This window comes from Camellia sinensis, chromosome 13 (assembly GCF_055761805.1).
Source record: "Camellia sinensis isolate YWXY chromosome 13, ASM5576180v1, whole genome shotgun sequence".
NCBI lineage: Eukaryota > Viridiplantae > Streptophyta > Magnoliopsida > Ericales > Theaceae > Camellia > Camellia sinensis.
Genome location: NC_138973.1, coordinates 98,922,346 through 98,943,268, shown reverse-complemented (window position 1 = coordinate 98,943,268; position 20,923 = coordinate 98,922,346). Strand labels below are relative to the sequence as shown.

Below are 20,923 nucleotides of genomic sequence, written 5' to 3'. Positions count from 1 at the left end.
TAATTATCCCGTGTATAGCACGGGTGATAGGCTAGTTTTTAATTTTATTGCGTTTGTCTCCAAAGGAATAAATCGCCTATTTTCAAAAGGTTAAGGCTATGTGTACTATATACACGTTATGACATTTGTGAGCTTGATTATTACAAATATTGTACCTCAATCATATGGGAGTCATAGCTAAAAACAAAAAAAGTTATATTCAAGCACCATATAATCAAAGAGTTTTTAGATCATAACCAAAATAATGTTACAATCAATATCGTATTAAGTCATAACTAATATCACAATATACACAACAAATTCATAATCAAGTCTTAACTAACACCTCTTATAATCAAATCTTAACTAACACCTCTATATGTAATGAACAAAGTCATAACTATTCCTTTTTGAAAAACATATTTGTCATTTATTTTATCAAAAAAAAAATAAAAATGAGATAAAATAAAAAAAAAATTACGATTGTCAAATAGACTTAATTTTTTTTATTTATTTATAAATAATATATAAAAAACACTTTATAAAATCAATTATTCAAATAATCAAAACGGAACTGCTCGCCCTACAAAATCGGTCAAGTTTTGTCTCTTTAGCCATTGACTGGACTCTCGTTGACCCGATCACATTATTAAACCAACTAGCTGCCTCAAGTTATGAAGCACCTACCACCAGCACTTCCCAAGCAACGTTCCACCCAAAAAAATACCAGCGAAACCCACCTATAAAATGTCCAAAATAACCCCAACAACAACTTTTCAAATCCTTCTCTCCATATTCTCCGTAGCACTACTCATCGTGCCCTTGCAAGGAAACTCCCAATCTACTGATTCAGAACAAACAATCCTACTCAGACTCAAACGACACTGGTTCAATCCACCCTCCATCAACCACTGGACACCATCACCACGAAGCTCCAACTCCTCCACCCACTGTAATTGGCCTGAGATCACCTGCTCCAATGGCTCCGTCACCGGACTTTCCCTCATCAACAAAATCATCAGCGGGCAAATCCCACCGTTCATTTGTGACCTCAAAAACCTCACCGCGATTGATCTCCAGTACAATTACATCCCCGGACCCTTCCCTACGGCTCTCTACAACTGTACCAAGCTTGAACATTTAGACCTCTCCCAAAACTTGTTCGTCGGCTGCATTCCAGGCGATGTTGACCGGTTGTCGACTCATCTCCGGACCTTCAACCTCAGCGGCAACAACTTCACCTGCGATATCCCAGCAGCCATCGGGCAGTTCCCCGAGCTCACAACCCTTCGGCTTTTTCTAAATTTGTTTAACGGCTCTTTCCCGCCAGAAATTGGCAACCTGTCAAGGCTCGAATGGCTGGAGCTGTCGGACAATGAATTTGCGCCGATGGCGATACCATCCACCTTTACCCAGTTGAGGAAACTTAAACAACTATTGATCAAAGGTTCAAGATTGATCGGTGAAATCCCGGAAACAATTGGGAATTTAGCAGAGCTCGAGGAATTGGACTTGACAAACAATAACTTGACTGGTACAATTCCGAGTGGTTTGCTTCTGCTGAAGAATTTAACAAAAGTATATCTCTACAAAAATCACTTGTCCGGGCCAATTCCTCAGCCCATTGAAGCTTTGAAGATGGAGGAATTCGATTTATCCGAAAACAACTTGACAGGAACAATTCCGGATGATTTTGGTACACTAACAGAGTTGTCAGTTTTGTCTCTATTTTCCAATCAACTCTCGGGGGTGATACCGGAAAGCATTAGTCGCCTCCCGTCACTGAGATATTTAATATTGTCCAGCAACAATCTCTCTGGAACGTTGTCACCGGACTTGGGGCAATATTCCATTCTTCAGCGGTTTGACGTCGCCCAGAACCATTTCACTGGTAAGGTGCCGGAGTACTTGTGCGCTAATGGTGGACTATTAGGAATTGCGGCATATGATAACAATTTGAGTGGTGAATTGCCTAACTCACTTGGCAATTGTTCGAGTTTGTTGATTGTTCGGGTTAATGGTAATCGCCTTTCTGGCAGTATTTCAGCTGGTCTCTGGACATCAACCAATCTGACATTGTTGATACTTAGCGATAACTCCTTTACCGGTCAGCTTCCAAGAACACTTGCACCAAGTTTATTACGACTCGAGATCAGTAATAACAAGTTTTCCGGTGAAATCTCAACTGGGTTGTCTTCTTCGAAGCATTTAACAGTGTTCAGTGCAAGTAACAACCTCTTTGTTGGTACAATTCCCCAAGAATTGACAACGCTTTCTGAATTGACAACTCTGCTGCTCGATGGGAATCTATTTTCCGGTCATCTTCCATCAGATATTGTCTCATGGATGTCGCTGACCACTCTGAATCTCAGTCGAAACCAACTCTCGGGTTCAATTCCTGCCAAACTTGGTTCTTTACTAAAACTCACTGATTTGGACTTGTCATGGAATGAGTTCTCAGGTCTAATTCCAACTCAGATTGGACTTCTACAGCTACGCTCCCTCAATTTGTCTTCCAACTGTCTCACTGGAACAATCCCAGATGGGTTTGAAAGTACTCTTTTCAATGCCAGCTTCTTGAACAACACCGGTCTTTGTGCATGCAATCCATCACTGGGCCTTGAGATCTGCTCTTCTAGATTTGAAAACTCGAGCAAAATATTCTCCAGGCTTCTCCCTATAATCATAGGTATAGATACAGTCTTACTTGCATCAGCTATGCTATTCACATTCTTCCTAATTAAAACTTGCAGGAAAAAGGGCCCCGAATCGGATTCCAAGTGGGAGCTCACTTACTATCAGAAATTGAATTTGAGTTTCAAAGAGTCAGACATTTTGTCAAATTTGACTGAAAATAATGTGATCGGAAGTGGTGGATCGGGAAAAGTATATCGTGTTGAGTTGAACTGTTCAAGTGAAATTGTAGCAGTTAAGAGGATTCAGAATATCAAGAAGTTGGATCAAAAGCTCGAGAAGCAATTCCTAGCAGAAGTTGAGATATTGGGCACAATTCGCCATTCCAACATAGTGAATTTGTTGAGTTGCATTTCTAGTGAGACTACAAAACTTATTGTTTATGAGTACATGGGAAACCATAGCTTGTATAGTTGGCTCCATGGAAAAAAGAGGCAAAGCATATCGGATTCAGACCACGGTGTTGTCTTGGATTGGCCTAAGCGGTTGAAAATTGCCGTGGGAGCTGCGCAAGGGCTGTGCTACATGCACCATGATTGCAAACCTTCAGTAATTCACCGAGATGTGAAATCGAGCAATATTCTGTTGGATTCTCAGTTCAATGCAAAAGTTGCAGATTTCGGCCTGGCCAAGATATTGGTAAAGCATGGAAGGCCTAATACGATGTCAACTGTGGTTGGCTCGTTTGGGTACATTGCTCCAGGTAGTTAACATATAAATTGATTTATTCTTAACTTATTTTCGTCTTTAATGAATTATTTTTAAAAAATTAAAGTTAATTTATTTTTAAAATGGTTTATTTTTGTCATTAATAAGTTTTTTTCAAATAACTAAAAAAATAAACCTTTTAGTTGCAAATTGCGGTCGGAGCTGGCGGGGGCTAAGTTCAGAAATTTTAAAATGTAAAAGTTGTTTTGAAGTCGGTTTACTAAAGACGAAAATATGTTAAATCTTGTCAAAAAAAAAACTGAAAAGGTTTGCTTTTTCTTTAAATAGATGTTTGGAAAATTTTCAAAATTTTAAAGATTGTCTAGTCGAGATGGATGGAAATTTTTCTCAGAAAAAATTAAAAAGAAAAACTTCAGAGTCTGATCCTTGTAACAAAAAATGTCTTGAATTTTTAATTTAATCAATTTAAACAATAATCTTTTAATTTATTGTCAATGTAAACTATCAACCAATTTCCGTTAAGCAAAACCTATGGTAACTTGTATTTTAATCATTAAATTCAATGTAGGTGTATTTAAAATATCTAAAATATATATTTTTTTCAATGAGTTTAATGACTAAAATACTTATTTTTTTCTTCATCAATTTTCCTTAACAAAAATAGGCAAATAATTTAGATTGAAATAATCAAAAGATTACGATTGAAATTGACAAAATTAAAAACTCGGTTTATTTTGTTACAAAAGTCAAGCTCTGAATTTTTTTTTTTCCCCAAAAATTTAAAATATTGGTTCCAAATCACAGTAAGAGTTACCTAGGAACTAAGTTAAAAATTAAGGAAATGTCGAAATGTTTTTGAAACAATCTACTATAGAAGAAAATAAGTTAAATTTTGTTGAAAAACTCCTAAAAAGTTTAATTTTGTCTTTAATAAGATTTTTTTTTTTTGAAAATTTAATTTTTTTTTTATTTGTCTAGTCTAGATTGACGTAAAATGTATTTTAAAAAAATTACCTCAAAGTCGTAAAAAGTTCACTAAAAATAAAAAAATATAAGACAAAAAAATAAGTCAACTAAGCGGTAACTAAAAGAATCCTAAAATTTATTTTACATTAATTTTTTTTGGCATTCATATTTTAAATTATATATGACTTTCAGAGTATGCTAGGACAAGCAAAGTGAATGAGAAGATTGATGTCTATAGCTTCGGTGTTGTCCTTCTAGAACTAGTTACTGGTAAGAAAGCCAATGATGAAAATGAAGATATGTGCCTTGCCGATTGGGCATTTCAATGTTACAATAAAAACCGAAACCACATAGTTGATGCCCTAGATGAGAAGATTAAAGAACTTCATTACTTAGATGAAATGGCTTGTGTTTTCGAGCTTGGGATCATTTGCACTGGCCCACTTCCCTCAAATAGGCCTAGCTTGAGGCAGGTTTTACAAATCTTGCTCAATTGCAGCCATCAATCAGCAAGAACTGTTCAGATAGTCAGCAATCCAGTAACAAACAACCCCGAAGAAAGCCTAGTGATAGACAACAACCCTGAAGAAAATTATGAGCAAAGTGCAGATGAACATGAGGTTTCAATCGTAGAGATCTCATAGCAGATAGAATCTATTGCAACCAACAAACCAAAAAGAGTCATCAAACAACATGGATGGCTTGCTGATATGGTAACCTATGTCCTTCCAGTCATTTAAAGTGGAATTTTGTGTACTTTCAGAGAAGCTGTGCATGATGTTGAAAGTGATTAGTGGAAGGAGGCCATGAATGACGAGATCAGGTCACTCCATAAGAACCAGACTTGGGAGTTGGTGCAACTTCCAAAGGAAAAGAAAGCAATTGGTTGCAAACGGGTTTACAAAAAGAAATAAGGTATTACAAGGAAGGACAACATCAGGTTCAAAGCTAGACTGGTGGCTAAAGGCTATGCCCTAAAAGAAGGAATAGTGTGGACACCCTATTTTGACCGCCCTTAAGACTTGGGTACCTCACGTTGAACGCTCGATGATGAAATGTAACACGATGCAATCGTTCGATTTCTTCAGCAAAAGGCCTCGGATTTGAGTTTCAAAACCTAAGCCTTACACCCCCTTTGGACCAAAACTTATTTTTTATTTTTTTCTAGCCTAACCACTTAGAGAAGAGCTAGCCAGCAAGTGGCCGGCATGCCATTTTTGATTGGCCTGTTGTCTCCCTTCATGGCCGGCCAGCCATGTTTAGCGACAGTAGATGTTTTGAGATAGCCAGCTGTCCCTATGCCTATGCCTTGCACCAGCTGTCTTATTACAAATATTTCCGACGTGAGAAGGCGTTTTTCTATAAATACATGACCTCCCCTCATGGATTGGGGTTAGAAAATTTTTCCAAGAGCCATAACTTGCCAAACACTCTTTCCTCCTCTCTTGAAATATACATACACCATACATACACCTCCTAAGCCTAAACTTGAAGCCTTTTTCCTGAGATTCTTGAACACAATTTTAGCTCTTGAGAGTGCTCAACTTGTGGCTTGTTAACTAGGAAGCTCTCCGTCTCTTTAAAGGGGTAAACTTTCAACTATTTAACCATCTTTTCTCCATCTTTTCTTGGTGTTTACTTACTAATTTCAGAACCATTTTAAGCCAAAAAATGTGATTTAAAGTCACAAAAAGAGGAGGGGTTAGCCACCCTTTCTTAGGCCTTGTTCCATAGTTTGTTGCTTTGCCTTCTTTTTACTTTGTTTCTTTCGGTTTTGGCCAATGTTTTTGGAGTTCAAGGGGCTGTTTTAAGTGTTTATTTATTTTTTTTCTTTGAATATTATCCCTGTGTTATTGTAAGTCCTCATGGATTTGGTGTATAGGCCATAGCTTCTAATCCATTTGAGTTGATAGTCTTTTCTTTCATTTTTATGGCTTTCATATACATATTCACACCATTGTAATCATCCTTCTATCTCTGCAAACTCCCTCCATTCTTTGTTTATTTTGATTAAAGAGTTGAATCAAACAAAAGATCACTGCTTAAGGCATAAGAAAGAGACTCTTCATGCTAAATTGTTTAATCTCTTCGAAGGTTCATTATCAGGGCATTGCATCTCTCTTATGCTAAGCGTGATCTCTCGGTTGATACTTCTCTTTATCGCCGGTGCATTACTTCTAAGGGACTAACTTTCTAGTTAGACCCTTGAAAATCACAAAGGAAAGTGTCATTATAGTTTATTATCAAGTTGGATTTGGAGTCATTATTGTTCATTTTCGGTTTGATTAGTCATTATCGCTCTCTTTGAGTTTGACTAGTCATTATCACTCATTTTGGGTTTGACTTAGAATTCATTATCGCTTGCACAAGAGTTTGATTCTTCCTTTATAATTTCCCCATAGAAAAAGGCTTGAAAAGCTTATTTATTGCTTTGGATTTCACCTCTTTATTGCTTTGGATTTCACCTCTTTATTACGTCCATTAAATCCACTAATCATCACCATTGGACAAAAATGAAGAAAAGATAAGAAATGGAAATGTAATGGAAAAAAGGCTAATAAAAAAGAGGTGAAAAAGGTATAAAATTTGGTTAGGTTCGGTCGGACGTTATACCGAACCTATTCTGTCTTGAATCATCACATACTATTGTTGTGATGTTTGGTGAATCATGAGGCAAGTCTACCCCTTCCCTTGAAGTAACTCCATGATAGAGAGAATGTTTTGTTTGTCTTTTATTTCATTTATTCTGCTCTTGTCCCATCTTTTCTACAGTCATCATGCAACAAATTTGTACTGATTGATCATTTGAGAATCGAATTTGCTTCTCCCTCGATCATTTTCATGACAGGGAAGGGTAGAGAGGATAAACATTTTCTAGAAACATTATGTTTTTGCTCTTTTTTCAGCTCTGTTGTAGCAAGGTATTCCCGAAAGCAGTGGCCGGCAGACCATCATTCTATACGGCCGTCCACTTCTTAAGCCCGGCCGACCATCAATTTTGTACAAGCAGTGACATTTTTACAGCAGAACAGAGCAAAACCTGAGGCCAAAACAAAATAATTTTTTGACTACAAATAGAGCAGATTCTGGCAACAAACTGAGAGGTTTCCGGCAGGATGTTCTCGGTTGTGTGCATATGGCTCCTCACCTCCCGTTTAAGTATATTAAATTGCTTTAATATTAGTATGTAATTACTTGCTTTACTTTTATTTGGACTTGTGATAGATAATTAATTAGTCTAGTTTATTCATTTGAGTTTGTAACAATTAATTTAGTTAGGACATTCATTCGGACCCTCTTGTGCAAGGGCAAACTGTAATATTTGTATGTCTTCCAACCCCCATTTCTTTCTCTGTTTTATTTATATGCCTATTATAGCAGCATCATTTTTTTTTTGTTTCATATCATTGACATGCTTAATATACATTTTTTGCATGCATTGGGTTCGATTCATCATTCTAACATTGTTGTCCTTTCCTACTTACTTGAATACGTGCGTTGCCGCATGCTTTGAGTTGATCATATGACATGTTAAAATAAATCGAACCTAGTAGTTGCATTTTGTATTTGTTGCAATTGTAACTTGCATATTAAAGCATGTATTTTTCTAATTATTTTCTTCTCTTTGGCTTGCCTCGGTGGAGTACTAGGCGAGCATTTGTTGCTTTAGCATGTTGCATGTGTGCTTGTGTTGCCATATCAAACATATTACCATGAGGCTAAGTACTTATTTGATATACCTCTTTGAATGCCTGTGGATGAAAACTATTTCGCTGAAGTTGGAATGACTTTGATTACTGTACATGTGAGCTCACTTTTTCAAGTAGCACACATTTAAACCTATTTTCAAACAAACATTAAATCAAAGCATTCCAAAATAGGTGACGTAGTCTATACTTGTGTGCCTCACCTAGTAAGTCAGCATAATAAGTAGAACATGAGCATATGCTGTCTATAAAAATCACATCGTGATTAGTAGGGACCGATCTTTGGTCGGGTGAGTGGGATGCTCAATCCACGACGTTCCCCTCTTATACCTAAGCTCCCGAGCCAAGATACTTTGGCTATGACGAACAACTAGCCTTTGGCACGAGTCACGGGTTTCCTAAATTTCTCAAAAATATTTAGGTGGCAACTCTGAAATCTGGCAATGCAGTCCATTTTTGGCATCTCTGATGATAAATGAATTTTCTGAGATTTTTCGGACTTGGACTCTTATTTGTGTTTTTCTGTTTCACATTACACTTGTAAAACCAGATTCAGAACCATGGGAGTCCGAACTGTAGGGCTATTGTATCTAAGGAGACTAAACCCCTCTGAGGAGCACAAAAAACCAGCTATAGTTTCTGTTGACTTTGTTGGGGAGATTAAAGAAATTGACTTGGACTTCATGATGAGGCATTTAATTTACAAATATATGTTCATTGCATTGCATTTGCATTGGTGCACTTAAGTCATTGTATTTTCCATCTGTTATTCCTAGACGGCTTGCCTAAAGAGCTTGTCAAAAGTCTAGCCGGTTGTGGGCTCTGCCATGTTGGAAACACAACCCTCGAATATGGATTATTGTTGTATCGCTTGATCCTCCTTTCACTTCTCGGTGTTAGGTGTGAGAGGTATATTAGGTAATCTTGCCGACACACCTATTTGACCAATCAACCTAGTGCATATAGTAAAGCCATAGTGACTGTTCTAACATAGGACAAGATGTTCACCCGTATGCAGGATTTTGTAAAACTATTTGCTTGAAGTAGGGAAACCCTAGATCATGCCGAAGCTAGGACAGGGTAACCCTACCCCTCTTCATAGGGTTGTTTTTTCTCTCTTTACCTGGTATGTGCTTTATAGTGAAACTGTACAGGGGTGCTTCACATCAGTGGTATAGTTGATATTAGTTTGTGGGGTAGAATTCAGTGGGGAGTACAGGTCTACAGCTTTGATCACATCTGTTCTGATGAAATTTGTGTTGAGGTGATGCCTACTTTCTGATTGTTGCTTTTTCTTTTTTTCTTTTGCTAGGAGTCTAAAACCATAGCTTCAAAAAGTTCTGATATCCCCCAAGTACTTTGGACCCGTGTCGGAAGACTCTGTAAGGTTGGAGGTCTTTTTTGGGGATAACCAATGTTTGCCTCACTAGCACCAGTTGCAAGATGAAGAAGGGTCATATAGAGTTCACCAGTTCAGTTATTTCAGTAATCACCCCTCAGCTCACCTATACTCAGTTCACCCCAAGCACAGTCATTTACTTCCACAATGGCACAGTATCCCTTATCAGACTTAGAGGACTTAATAATTCATCTTCAACAGTTCGTCGACTCAGTTCGGCACGACATGGCCTGTCAAGCCGAGGTGACGAATAGATTGCAATAACAACAACAGCAGCCAGCTGCTGCTTCTGCTTCATATATACCTAACGTGGCTATTCTCATACCCGGCATCACTGCCAATGTTGCTATCACTCAGGATCCACAAGCCAAGGGTGTTTCAGCTTTTCTTATCAAGGCAGATCCAATTCTAGTATAGACATCTAGATCTCTAGTTTACCAGGCTGAGGCACCTTTTGAATTCGTGGCCGACCCAACCATTCTCAAATTCAACAAACTTGAAAAACTGCTCAAGAAGGTTCAGAGGGTTAACTTTATTCTAGATATGGAGGATGCGTATATTGAATCTACAGTTACTTTGCCAGAGCGGTTCAAAATGGCGCATATTGACCACTTCAGTGGAGCTGGAGACCTAATGGTACATCTATGTCTGCTTTCTGATATCCTACGTCTAATGGGTTTGATCAGACTTCAGAACTTGTCACTCTTTGGTTAAACCATGTTAGGTATAGCTACCATCTGGTATGCTAAGTTGGAGGACTCTGTGAAACAGAGCTAGGTGGAATTGGCTGAATCTTTCATCACTCAATATTTCTATAACACGCAGATTGAGGGCACAACTCGTGATCTTAAAGGAACAAGTCAAGAACCGAAGGAGGGTTTCTCAGAGTTTGTAATCAGGTGGAGGGCCAAGGCATCAATGATGACCACTAGACCTTAAAAAAAGGACCAAATCTGGATGGTTGTCTGGAATCTTCATGGCAAGTTGTTGTAGAAAATGATTATTTTTCTCTTATTCACATCCAGGAACTTCATGAAATGGGAGTTCTGATTGAAGATGCAATGAAGGAAGAGATCATCACAGATGATAAAGAGCTAGTCAAGAGGCCTTTTATTCGCAGTTCCAATGCTGTTAGGGGTAGTACAGCTGCGAGGCTTTCAGAGGTGAGTGTTATCAGCACAACCAAAACTGTCGACCCCTTTGCCAATATGACCCTACAAACCTCCAATCCTACCCGACCTCCAAGTAGGATTTTCAACCAAATCTACATGATTCTACCTTGAGCCATGCAGGTGTTAATCAAAAAGGGGCATCTGAAACCCCCGGAACCTCGACCACTTTCAGACCCTCTTCCATCCAAGCACGATCTTACCAAGTACTATGCTTTCCATCAACAGAACGACCATAAAACAGGCTGGTGCTTCCACCGACGTCATGATATTCAAGATCTCATTGATAAAAAAGTAATAGCTCCACCTCAAAAGCCAAATTTGACCACCAACCCACTCCCTGTCCGCAACCAAGTCCCCCCCACCTAGAAATATTAACCTCATCCATACACTACCCACCTCCTATGACTTGAGCATTTATATCACCCCCTCCCACCTACCAAAGCTGGTGTTGTTCATTCTTGAAGGCACAGACTTGTGCATGATGAACACATCCAATCCATAATCCAAGCCTCACAAATTTGTGGTGACAACGCTTGAAAAAGTTGAGGTTTTGACCTTGGAGGGAGGTGCCGGTCTGTCACTGGAAATTCTCAAGGAATTATCTAAGAGGGAGTATGACCTGAGCTACTATATCATTTTCGTTGCTCAACCCAAGCCTGAGGTAGTACTACCGACCTCAGTGGACATTAATGTAGTTAGGGAAAACGGCCCAAGCCAAGGGCTGGATGATCTTGCAGATCTTGAGAAAGCCTTGGACAACCTCCAATTCTTCAAAGAATAAGACTAGAGCAATGTACAGATTGGTTGGTTTGATCTGAGCATATTGACTAACAATAGGGGATAACTGAGTGATGAATCTGACAAATAAAAGGAAACCAGAGTTAAACCAGAGAAAAAGAAAGATGGGGTTGTTGTGGTAGCCGGGAAAGATGAGGAGAAAGGGAAAGTGCCAGAGAGCAGTAGTATGGAAAAGCAAGCGCAAGAGTTGGATGTTGATGAAATTGCAGACGCCAAGCTGGAAGCTGTGCTAGGGCAGTTTAAACAAGAGAGGATCGAAGATAGCCAGAAGACCACAAACCTTGTTGCCCTGAGGGAGATAATTATACTGTGAGAGTCATTCAAATTGAGCTGGACAACTGTTTGTCGGTGAATGAAGGTGAATGGTGAGAAGATAGTGATTTGCATCTTGCCCACACAGACGAAGACTGGGGAGACCATACCTCAGACAGTACTTGGTATGTAGACGAAATAGACTATCTCACCAGGAATGGATGGTATTTTAAACCTCCCCATTTGGATCCGGTGTAGACCACCCGAACCCCACTCCGTGCGCGAGGGCGCGAATTGTAGTTCTTAGCTACTACAATTCGAACTCCTGTCACGGTTCTGAATCTAATCTCACAAAGTACAATATAAGACTGATAAATCACCAAAGAGTCCAAATCCAGCAAATCGTTTTGGAAAATCGATTTTAATTGAAAGCGCCAAACATAGACTGCTTTGCCAGATTTCAGAGTCACCACCTAAATATTTTATTTTGGAAAATTTAAGAAACCCTGACTCGTGTCTAAGGCCACGTGTCCATCATCACCAAAGTTGTCTCGGCTCGGAAACTTGGGTACGAGAGGGAAAGGTCTTGAAATGAGCACTCCCGCTCGCTCGATTAAAGATCGGCCTCTACTAAGATGATATGTTGTTTTTGAGAACACATGCGTTCTTTTTCCAGTTTATTAGCTAACCTTTACTATGTGATGTGCATAACAAACAAGTATAGACTCAATCACGCGGATTGGAGCAAAACAACTCATGTTTGTTTTTGAAAATGGTTTGAAAGTGCTACTCGCAAGTAGGCTAAGACGCAGATTTGCCATCCTCAAGTGGGCTTAGAAAAACATGATTTTGCCACTTCAAGTGGGCTTAAAACTCACAATCATCGAGTTGTTCCAATTCAGGCAATCAAACCTTCACCCACGGGCATTCAAGTAGTTATAGCAGTTAAGTAGTTAGCCTCATGGCAAGCATGCTATCATGGCAGTCACTTACACACATGCAAGGATGCTAAAGCATAAACACTCACAGTGTACTTCGAGCCAAAACAAAAGCTAGTTAGAAATCATGCATGATCATAGCTATGTTAAGATGCCTAATGCAATACATGCAAAAATACAACTAAAATAGGCTCGGCTATCCTAAGATGGAATATGAATGCAACACTTGATAATCATGTATTCAAATAAGTATTGAAAGACAGTGCAGTTTGTATGATGCGTCGAGCTCGGTGTATGCAAGACTAATGAATGATGCAAACATGCAAGCATAAGTATGCTTATTGAAACATGCCCTAAACTAACCATAAAAAGCTGATAAGTAAAAGGGAGAAAGAAATGGGGGTTGGAAGACATGCATCACACACACGCACACTTATTACAAAGTTTGCCCTCTCGACGGAGGGTCCGAATGAATTTAGCTAACTAGCTATGCTAATTAAACTAATTATTACAAATCAACTAATTAACTAACTTTGCTAATTAATTATTACAAAACTTTAACTAATTAATCAAATTAATTAAGTTACAAAACCAACTAACTAAGAAAAGGAAGCTAAATTAGGCTGCCACAGCTCTGCCTCAGAATAATGAATGATGCATGCTTGGTCACGTCCTCCTGGAAATCCACTACCTTGCCTCATGATGCCTCTATTTGCACTCTTTTGGTCCTTTGAAAATTGCCAACTTCCAGGTTGCTTTTGACCCATCTCAGGAACATGTTGAGGAATGATCAGGCAAAGATGGTGGCCATTGGCCAGATTTGATGGCCATCAGCCACTTTTGATAGCCGATCGGCAGCCTTGATGGCCAATCGGCAGCTTTGATGGCCGGTCGGCCACTGTTTCCTGTAATTTCTCTTTTTGCTGCAACAGAGCACAAACAGAGGCATGGCAGTGTATTTGTAAGAGAATGTGTATGCAACTACATTCCTTATCATGTCTCAAGCTCAAAGGAGTGTAGTGCTCGGCTCTCAAGCCACCAATCACGCATTTCAATGCATTACGGCCAAAGAGTCAAAGCTTGCACAATGTTGATGAATGCACAAATAACACATAGGACTCGAGAGGCCTCCACCCTATCATGCACAATCAAGGGGGATGGTGACTAAGAAATGAGGCACGTTTCATCACTTCAAGTATGAAACGTCCCTCATTCCTCGTGTTTGGATTAATGTTCGATCCAAACACAATACAATGCAATGCAACACAAACATGTTATCTTGGCATGTTTTACTTTGATTCATTTTGTTTACTCATTTTAGATTACCGATAAGTCCTTTAACCGGTTAAGTCCAAAAGTGAGCAATCCTCTAAATGGAAAGATAGACTAAGCCACAAGCATCTTGAGCATGAAAGAAGCATCACGCCGTTGGTTAGTAGAAACCCTCAAGAGAAGGCTAAAACCATTAGGCATGAAAGCCTCAATTTCATGCTCAAGTCAACAAGGGACTCAAGATCACTTTCAAAGCAAAGTCACAAATGAAAAGTGGAGTGATATGGCAAACATTTCAGTGCTGAAATAGGATGCTAAGGACACTAAACCATGCAAGCAACGCATGCACAACATGTTAAGGGCCAAAGGTATTGAAACTAGTGACAAGCACTACACTAGAGGCATGCAATATCAAACTCAAATGGCCAAACCAGCTCTAGACAGAGCTAAATCATGCTAAAACAGTGGCCTACATATGCTGAAACTTAGGCACAAAAGGCAAGAAAATCATGCGTACATGTTGGCTCGTAAGCAAGGCATACGGCTCAACTCTTAAACACAATGAAAGAGTGAAAAACATGGAAGTGTGACAACACCGTATGCTCTGAAATAACATGTCAAATGATGCCAAAGCATGCAAATACCTCAAGCCAAGCACGCAAGATACCTCAAAACTCAAAACTAGTCAAGGCATTTGCACTATAGCTATACAAAACATGAGTCATATGATCAAGGCAGCCCAAAATGGTCCTAAAACAGCTCAAATTGAGTTCTAAAACATGCTTGAAATAAGCTAAGAATGGCTAGATTTAGAGGCCAAAACAATAGCACATGTTCGGCAATTTAGCACAATTGCATTACAAGTATACAAAGAAAAGGTTGAGTGATGAAGACCACTCAAAATAGAGTTAGAGCATGCCAAAATAACACCAAAAATGGGCTGAGAATAAGCCAACACATGCTAGAATAACAAGCTAACTCATTAGGCATGCAAGGCTACCAAAGAGGATTTACACTACAAGTGCATGAAGCATGCAACCAATAATCAAAAAAGACAAAAAAAGAGTTATGGTAGGTCTAAAAAGTCACAAAATGAGCCTAAACAAAGCCACTAAGAAGTAAAAAACACATGCTCTTTTAATGGGCCATCAACACATGCAAACAAGAGAGGAGAAGGGGGGACTACCCCCACCTATTTTGAGCCCCAGAACAAGTTTTCTACCACTGAAATTCTTCTAGAATTCAGTGGATTTAAGGCCAAAAAGAAGTTGTTTGAAGAGCTTGAAAGTTAGCTCAAAAGGCCTTACAAGCCAAGGAGCAAAAGGGAGGACAACCCCCTAGTCAACCAAGGCACAAACAAACACTCTAGAACCTCAAAATCAGAGTTTTTTATAGTTCAAAACCAGCCTCAAAATATTCCAAAACAATGGAAAAAGGAGGGTAAAGCAAACGTGCAAAAGCAAGCTTGAAAGGGAGAAGTGCTTACCCTTGAAGCACCTTGAAGCACAGCAGCAAAACCAGCCAAAATCAGCTTTTCGAGCTCAAACAAAGTCCCAAGGAATCTCAGCCCAATGGTGGTCAAGTTTGATCAAGGATGTGTATGCAAAAGTATGGTGCATCTAAGCTTTCATGCACAAAACTGCAAGAGGAAGTAAACTTCTAGAGAGAGGGGATTTAGCTATGAAAATTCTAGAGAGAGAGGACTTTTTAGAGAGAAAGGCTCCCAAAATTGCTTAAGCCTTTAAAATGTTCTCACCACGCAAAATATGAGATATAGCCTCGATATATAGCAAAAATACAAGCTCTGGCCGAAAATATCTCAATTGGAAATATCTAGAGCAGTGTACAACAACTGGAGGAGAAATATCTGCCAATTCTGGGCTTTCTGGACATTTCTGGCTGACCGGCCACCATTTGTGGCTGATTAGGTTCACTCTTGGCCGACCTATGGCCGATTGTAACACGCCCGCGAGGGACCCCACTACAGTTTGGACTCGATTTGTGTCACGGTTCTTAATCTGAACCAAAGAGTCCAAATCTGACAAATCGTTTGGAGAAAACAGATTTTTGAAAGAAGTGCCAAACATGGACTGCTTTGCTAGATACAGAGTCGCCACCTAAATATTTTATTTTGGGGAAATTTAGGAAACCCTGACTCGGTGCCAAAGGCCACGTGTCCGTCATCACCAAAGTTGCCTCGGCTCGGGAACTTGGGTACGATTGGGGAAGGTCAGCTATGAGCACCCCTCTCGCCCGATCCGAAGATCGGCCTCTACTAACCATGATATCCAGTTTTGACAACGTTATGTGTTCTTATTCCGGTTATTAGCCTAGAATTACTATGTTATGCGCACAGCAAACAAGTATAGACCAAATCGCCTAAATTGGAACGAAACATAGCATGTTTGTTTTGAAAATGGTTTGCTACTCGCAAGTAGGCTAAAATGCAGGTTTTGCCACCCTCAAGTGGGCTTTAGAAAATATGGTTTTTCCACTATCTAGTGGGCTTAAAACTCATAGTTTTAATGCATTATTCCAATTTAGGTAATTTGACCTCCATCCACAGGCATTCAAGCAGTTATATCACATAAGCAGCTAGCCTCATGGTAATCATGCTATCATGGCAACATTCACACGCATGCGATATGCTAAAGCATAAAAGCTTACCTAGTACTCCGAGCCAAAACAGAAACTAGTTAGTAATCATATGCATGATCCTAGTTCATGTTAAAAATGGCTAATGCAACACATGCAAAGATGCAATCTAAACAGGCTCGGCTATCCTAAAGATGGCATGTGAAATGCTGCAACTAACAAGTACTCAACTTGGAATTGAAATACAAGTGCAGTTAGCATGATGTGCCGAGCCCGATGCATGTAAGACAAATGTATGGATGCACGCATGCTATCATACTGTTATGCTAATTTAAATATGCCCTAGTCTACCATCATAAGCAGGTAAATAAAAGGGAGAAAGAAGTGGGGGTCGGAAGACATGCACACACGCACCCACACTTATTACAAGTTTGCCCTCGCCCGGAGGGACCAAAAGAATATACAATTTAATTAACCTACAAGCTAATTAAATATTACAAGCCCTTAATTAATTAATAAATTAACTAAGCTATGGAAAGCAGTAAAAGGCCTCGGGAAGAGGAATGAATGCATGCATGCTCGGCTTTGCTCGGAAATCCAACGCTATGCACAAGTTTGCCTCTGTTTTCCCTGCTCTGCTCCTCTGAAAATTGCACAACTCCCAAGGTATGCTTCATGGACGCTGTGGAGCACCACCGGCCAGAAGGAATGACCACCGTCCATGGGGAATGATCATCGGCTACTGGTTAAGCCATCGGCCACTGATGGATGGCCGGCCGGCCAAATCTTCCTGCAGAAACCTGTTTTGGCAGCAGCAGAGGGCAAAACATGGCATGACAATGCATTTCAAGCAAATGTGTGCACCAACACACCCCTTATCATGTTTATGACTCAAAGGGGGCATGGTACTCGATTCTCGGACCATCAATCGCGCATTTCAATGCGTGATGGCCCAAAGAGTCAAAGTGTGCAATTTCAATATGGAATGAAATACACAAAACAAACAATGGGCCCCAACCTCCATCATAATCAATTCAAGAGGCAAGAGGTGCATGCTTAATGAAATGCAACCTAGGCATGGAGGCTAAGCATGCAACATGAACATGCAAATGAGTAATGTATACTAGGCGTGCAACCTAAACATGTAAGCCAACATGGCATGCAACAACATGCGATGATGGACTTAAACTAACATGGATAGCTCGCAAGCATGCCAAAATCAGTGGCCATAATGATGCAAGTGAGGCAACAAAATACATGGAATGCATGCACAATGCATTAACCAAGCTTAAGGCACAAAAATGCAACTCTACCAAAGCATGGCAAAGAGGGAATATGACATACAATGGTGCATGTTCCAGATCTGAAATGGCATGCCAAATGACTCCAAAATGACTCAAAAGCATGCAAACACTCATGTAATGCATTGTTAAGGACTCAAGCACTAAAGCTAGTGAAATGCAATACACTATAAACATGCAAAGCGATGCTTGAATGATGAAACCAGCCCCAAACAGTCCCCATGCAGCCCAAAATAATGCTATAACATGCATGAAATGTAGCCAAAATAGGCTAGCATGCTTGGCCAAAACAACATGCAACATAGACTAGTAAGCATGGGTTGTATGGCAAGTATATGATGCACATTGAATCTCACCAAACCATCAAAAATCAGTGAATAAAACATGTGAAAATAGGCCCAAATAACCACTGATATGCAACCATGGCATGCAAAAATGATGAGATACTTTGGAGGGCCATGCAAGGAGTTATTAAGCACATGCAAGATAGACATTTAGCAAGACCAAATCAACTCTGAAAATGAGTTGTGAGGGTCCTAAAACCCACTGAAAAATGCCTGAACCGAGCTCAAGAAGTGTGCAAACATAGGCCCCTTTGTAAGGCCAAAAAGGGCATCAAACAAGACAACAAGGAGAGGGGATGGCCCTCTCCTTCTTAGGACCTTTAACCACCATCCTCACCACTGAAATCCCTCAAGATTTCAGTGGTGAGGAGGCCCAAACAAGGTGGTCCCGGAGCTCACTAAAAATGCACAAAAATGAGGCCAAACAAGGCCTAAGAGGGGTCAAACAACCTCAAACACCAAAGTGGTCTAAATGAAGTATCTTAAACACAAAAAAAAAAAAACTTTTTTATGTTATACACCAGGCTCAAATCAGCAAGCAAGACAGGCTAAAATGAGGTACAAGAAAGTGCTAAAAAGGGGAAGAAACTTACCCTTGAAGACCAAATTCGAGACCAGCAGCTTCAGGGGCCAAAAACCAGCTTTTGGAGCTCAATAAACCCTCCCAAGAACCTCAGTCCAATGGTAGTGGTGTATGACTATGAGGTGTGGTGCAATAGGCCAAGAACAATGGTCTTTGAACACTCTAACACACCCAAATGTAGAGAGAGAGGGAGATATAGAGAGAGAGGGTGATATATATGTTATATGTATGTATTAGGTCTGATTTTGCTGAACCAAAACAATGGAGGAGGATGGGTTTCTTTTATAGAGCAAGGAAATGGCATAAAGCTTCTCAAAGAAGCTATACAAAAGGGTCAAAGGGACCAAGCTTCTAAGAGAAGTTAATGCAAAGGTGCAAGCTTCTTGAGGAAGCCAAGACAAGGGGTCAAAGCTTCCTCAAGAAGCTTTGAGCAAAGGGTGCAAAAAAAAAAGGGTCAAAAGGGGTGCAAAGGGTGCAAAACAGCCACACACGTGCATAGGGAGCAGAGTCTGTGCATTCCAGCTGGCACAGCTGACATCCATTCAATCTGTGGAATAATCCGGAAGGTCGTCGGGTAGCAAACTTGGTTGGTCAGCCATCTTTTCTGGCCGGTCAGCCATCTATTTGGCCGGTCGTCCATCTCTTTGGTCGGTCGGCCATTTGTTTTGGCCGGTCGGCAGGGAAAATCTACTCTGCAGGTCCAACTTCAAATGGACATAACTTCTTCATATGAACTCCTTTTCAGGTCAATCTTGTGTCCAAATTGAAGCCCCGGAAGTAAGCTTTCCAAGGGAACCAGATTTGCATCAAAATTCCAACTGTGAAGAAAGTTATGCTTGTTTTGGTGAAGGCTGCTCAGTTTCGGCTCAACCGAGATGATGCCCAACTTCAACCAATCATATCTCCACCCTCCGGACTCGTATTTAATAGATTCTTGAATGAAAAATGAAGCCCCAGAAGTCTTCTTTCCAACGGTGGTGGCCTCATAGATTAAATCCAAGTGTATATACTGATAAGCTTGATTCAGCGAGGACTGCCCGACTCCCTTCTACCCGGATTCATGCCTGTCTTCTCCTCCAACTTGGTTTCTTCTCTCTTCCCCTCCTTTCTTCAACTTCAAACCCCTAAGCAAGGTGTTTTGAAAGATTTTTCAAAGATTTCATCTCCCTTTCATTCATTTCCACTTTGTCCCTGCTCGGTTTACCGAAAAGCGCAACGTTTGATAAAATGCGAGCCTCGGAACATCGCAGAAACTTTATTCAAAAAAGTTTTGAAAGAGAGGGTTTTAAGGTCTAAAAACCATCCAAAATAGCTTTGGTCCAAAATGGGGTGTGAAGTTGAGATTTGTCTCTCTCCTTGCCGAAGAAACTGAACCTTTGCCCTGCACACCTTTCTCCACCAAGTAAACCATTAGTAACGCCCAAGTCTTGAGGGCGGTCAAAAATGGGGTGTCTACACCGATGAGCTCCAATTGTGGCCGATGCACTCCCATAGAGGCCAAAAACTAACCTCAGTCCCCAACTTGCACCAGGCATAAATTCTTCATCTGGACTCCTTTTCAGGTAATTCTTGTGTCCAAAATGAAGCCCTGGAAGTAAGATTTACAATGGCGGCAACCTCATGTCGAAATTCCAGGTGTGCTAAAAGATATGCCTCTTTTAGTGAAGACTGCTCATTTTTGGTCCAACCGGATTGATGCCCTACTTCAACCGACCATATCTCCCCCATCCGGACTCTGCTTCAGGAGATTCATGAGTGCAAAATGAAGCCCCAAAAGTATTCTTTCCAATGGTGGTGGCCTCATATCTTAATCCAAGTGTATAGATAGATAGGCTTGATTTAGCTAGGACTGCTCGTCTTTGTCTTAACGATTCATGCCCAACTTCTTCCCCAACTTGCTTTCTTCTATCCTTTCCTCTTTTCTTCAACTTCAAACCCCTAAACAAGGTGTTTTAAAATATTTTCTAAAGATTTCATCTCTCTTTCATTCATTTCCACTTTGTCCCTGCTTGGTTTACCGAAAAACACAACATTTGACAAAATACGAGCCTCAGAACATTGTAGAAACCTTTTCAAAAGTGTTTTGAAAGAGAGGGTTTTAAGGTCTAAAAACCATTCAAAATAGCTTTGGTCCAAAATGAGGTGTAAGGTTGGGATTTGACTTTCCTCTTGCCGATTGAATCGAATCTTTGCACTGCACAACTTCCATCACCAAGTAAACCATCAGTAACGCCCAAGTCTTAAGGGCGGTCAA

At 40.1% G+C, this 20,923-nt stretch overlaps 1 protein-coding gene across 1 annotated transcript; it reads left to right on the top strand.

Moving 5' to 3' along the window:
- Positions 1-726: 726 nt before the first annotated feature.
- LOC145805583 (uncharacterized) lies at positions 727-6,750 on the top strand. The gene is made up of 2 exons (XM_082900749.1): positions 727-3,376; positions 4,501-6,750. Exons 1-2 carry the CDS (start codon positions 727-729, stop codon positions 4,950-4,952), a joined length of 3,102 nt encoding a protein of 1,033 aa, XP_082756875.1. The 3' UTR covers positions 4,953-6,750.
- Positions 6,751-20,923: the final 14,173 nt, after the last annotated feature.

What these genes read in the sequence shown, in the direction of transcription:
- LOC145805583 (XM_082900749.1), top strand. Translation starts at nt 727, where the DNA reads ATGTCCAAAATAACCCCAACAACAACTTTTCAAATCCTTCTCTCCATA. An exon ending in GTTTGGGTACATTGCTCCAG is followed by an intron (nt 3,377 to 4,500) that starts GTAGTTAACATA and finishes TATGACTTTCAG; the next exon opens with AGTATGCTAGGACAAGCAAA.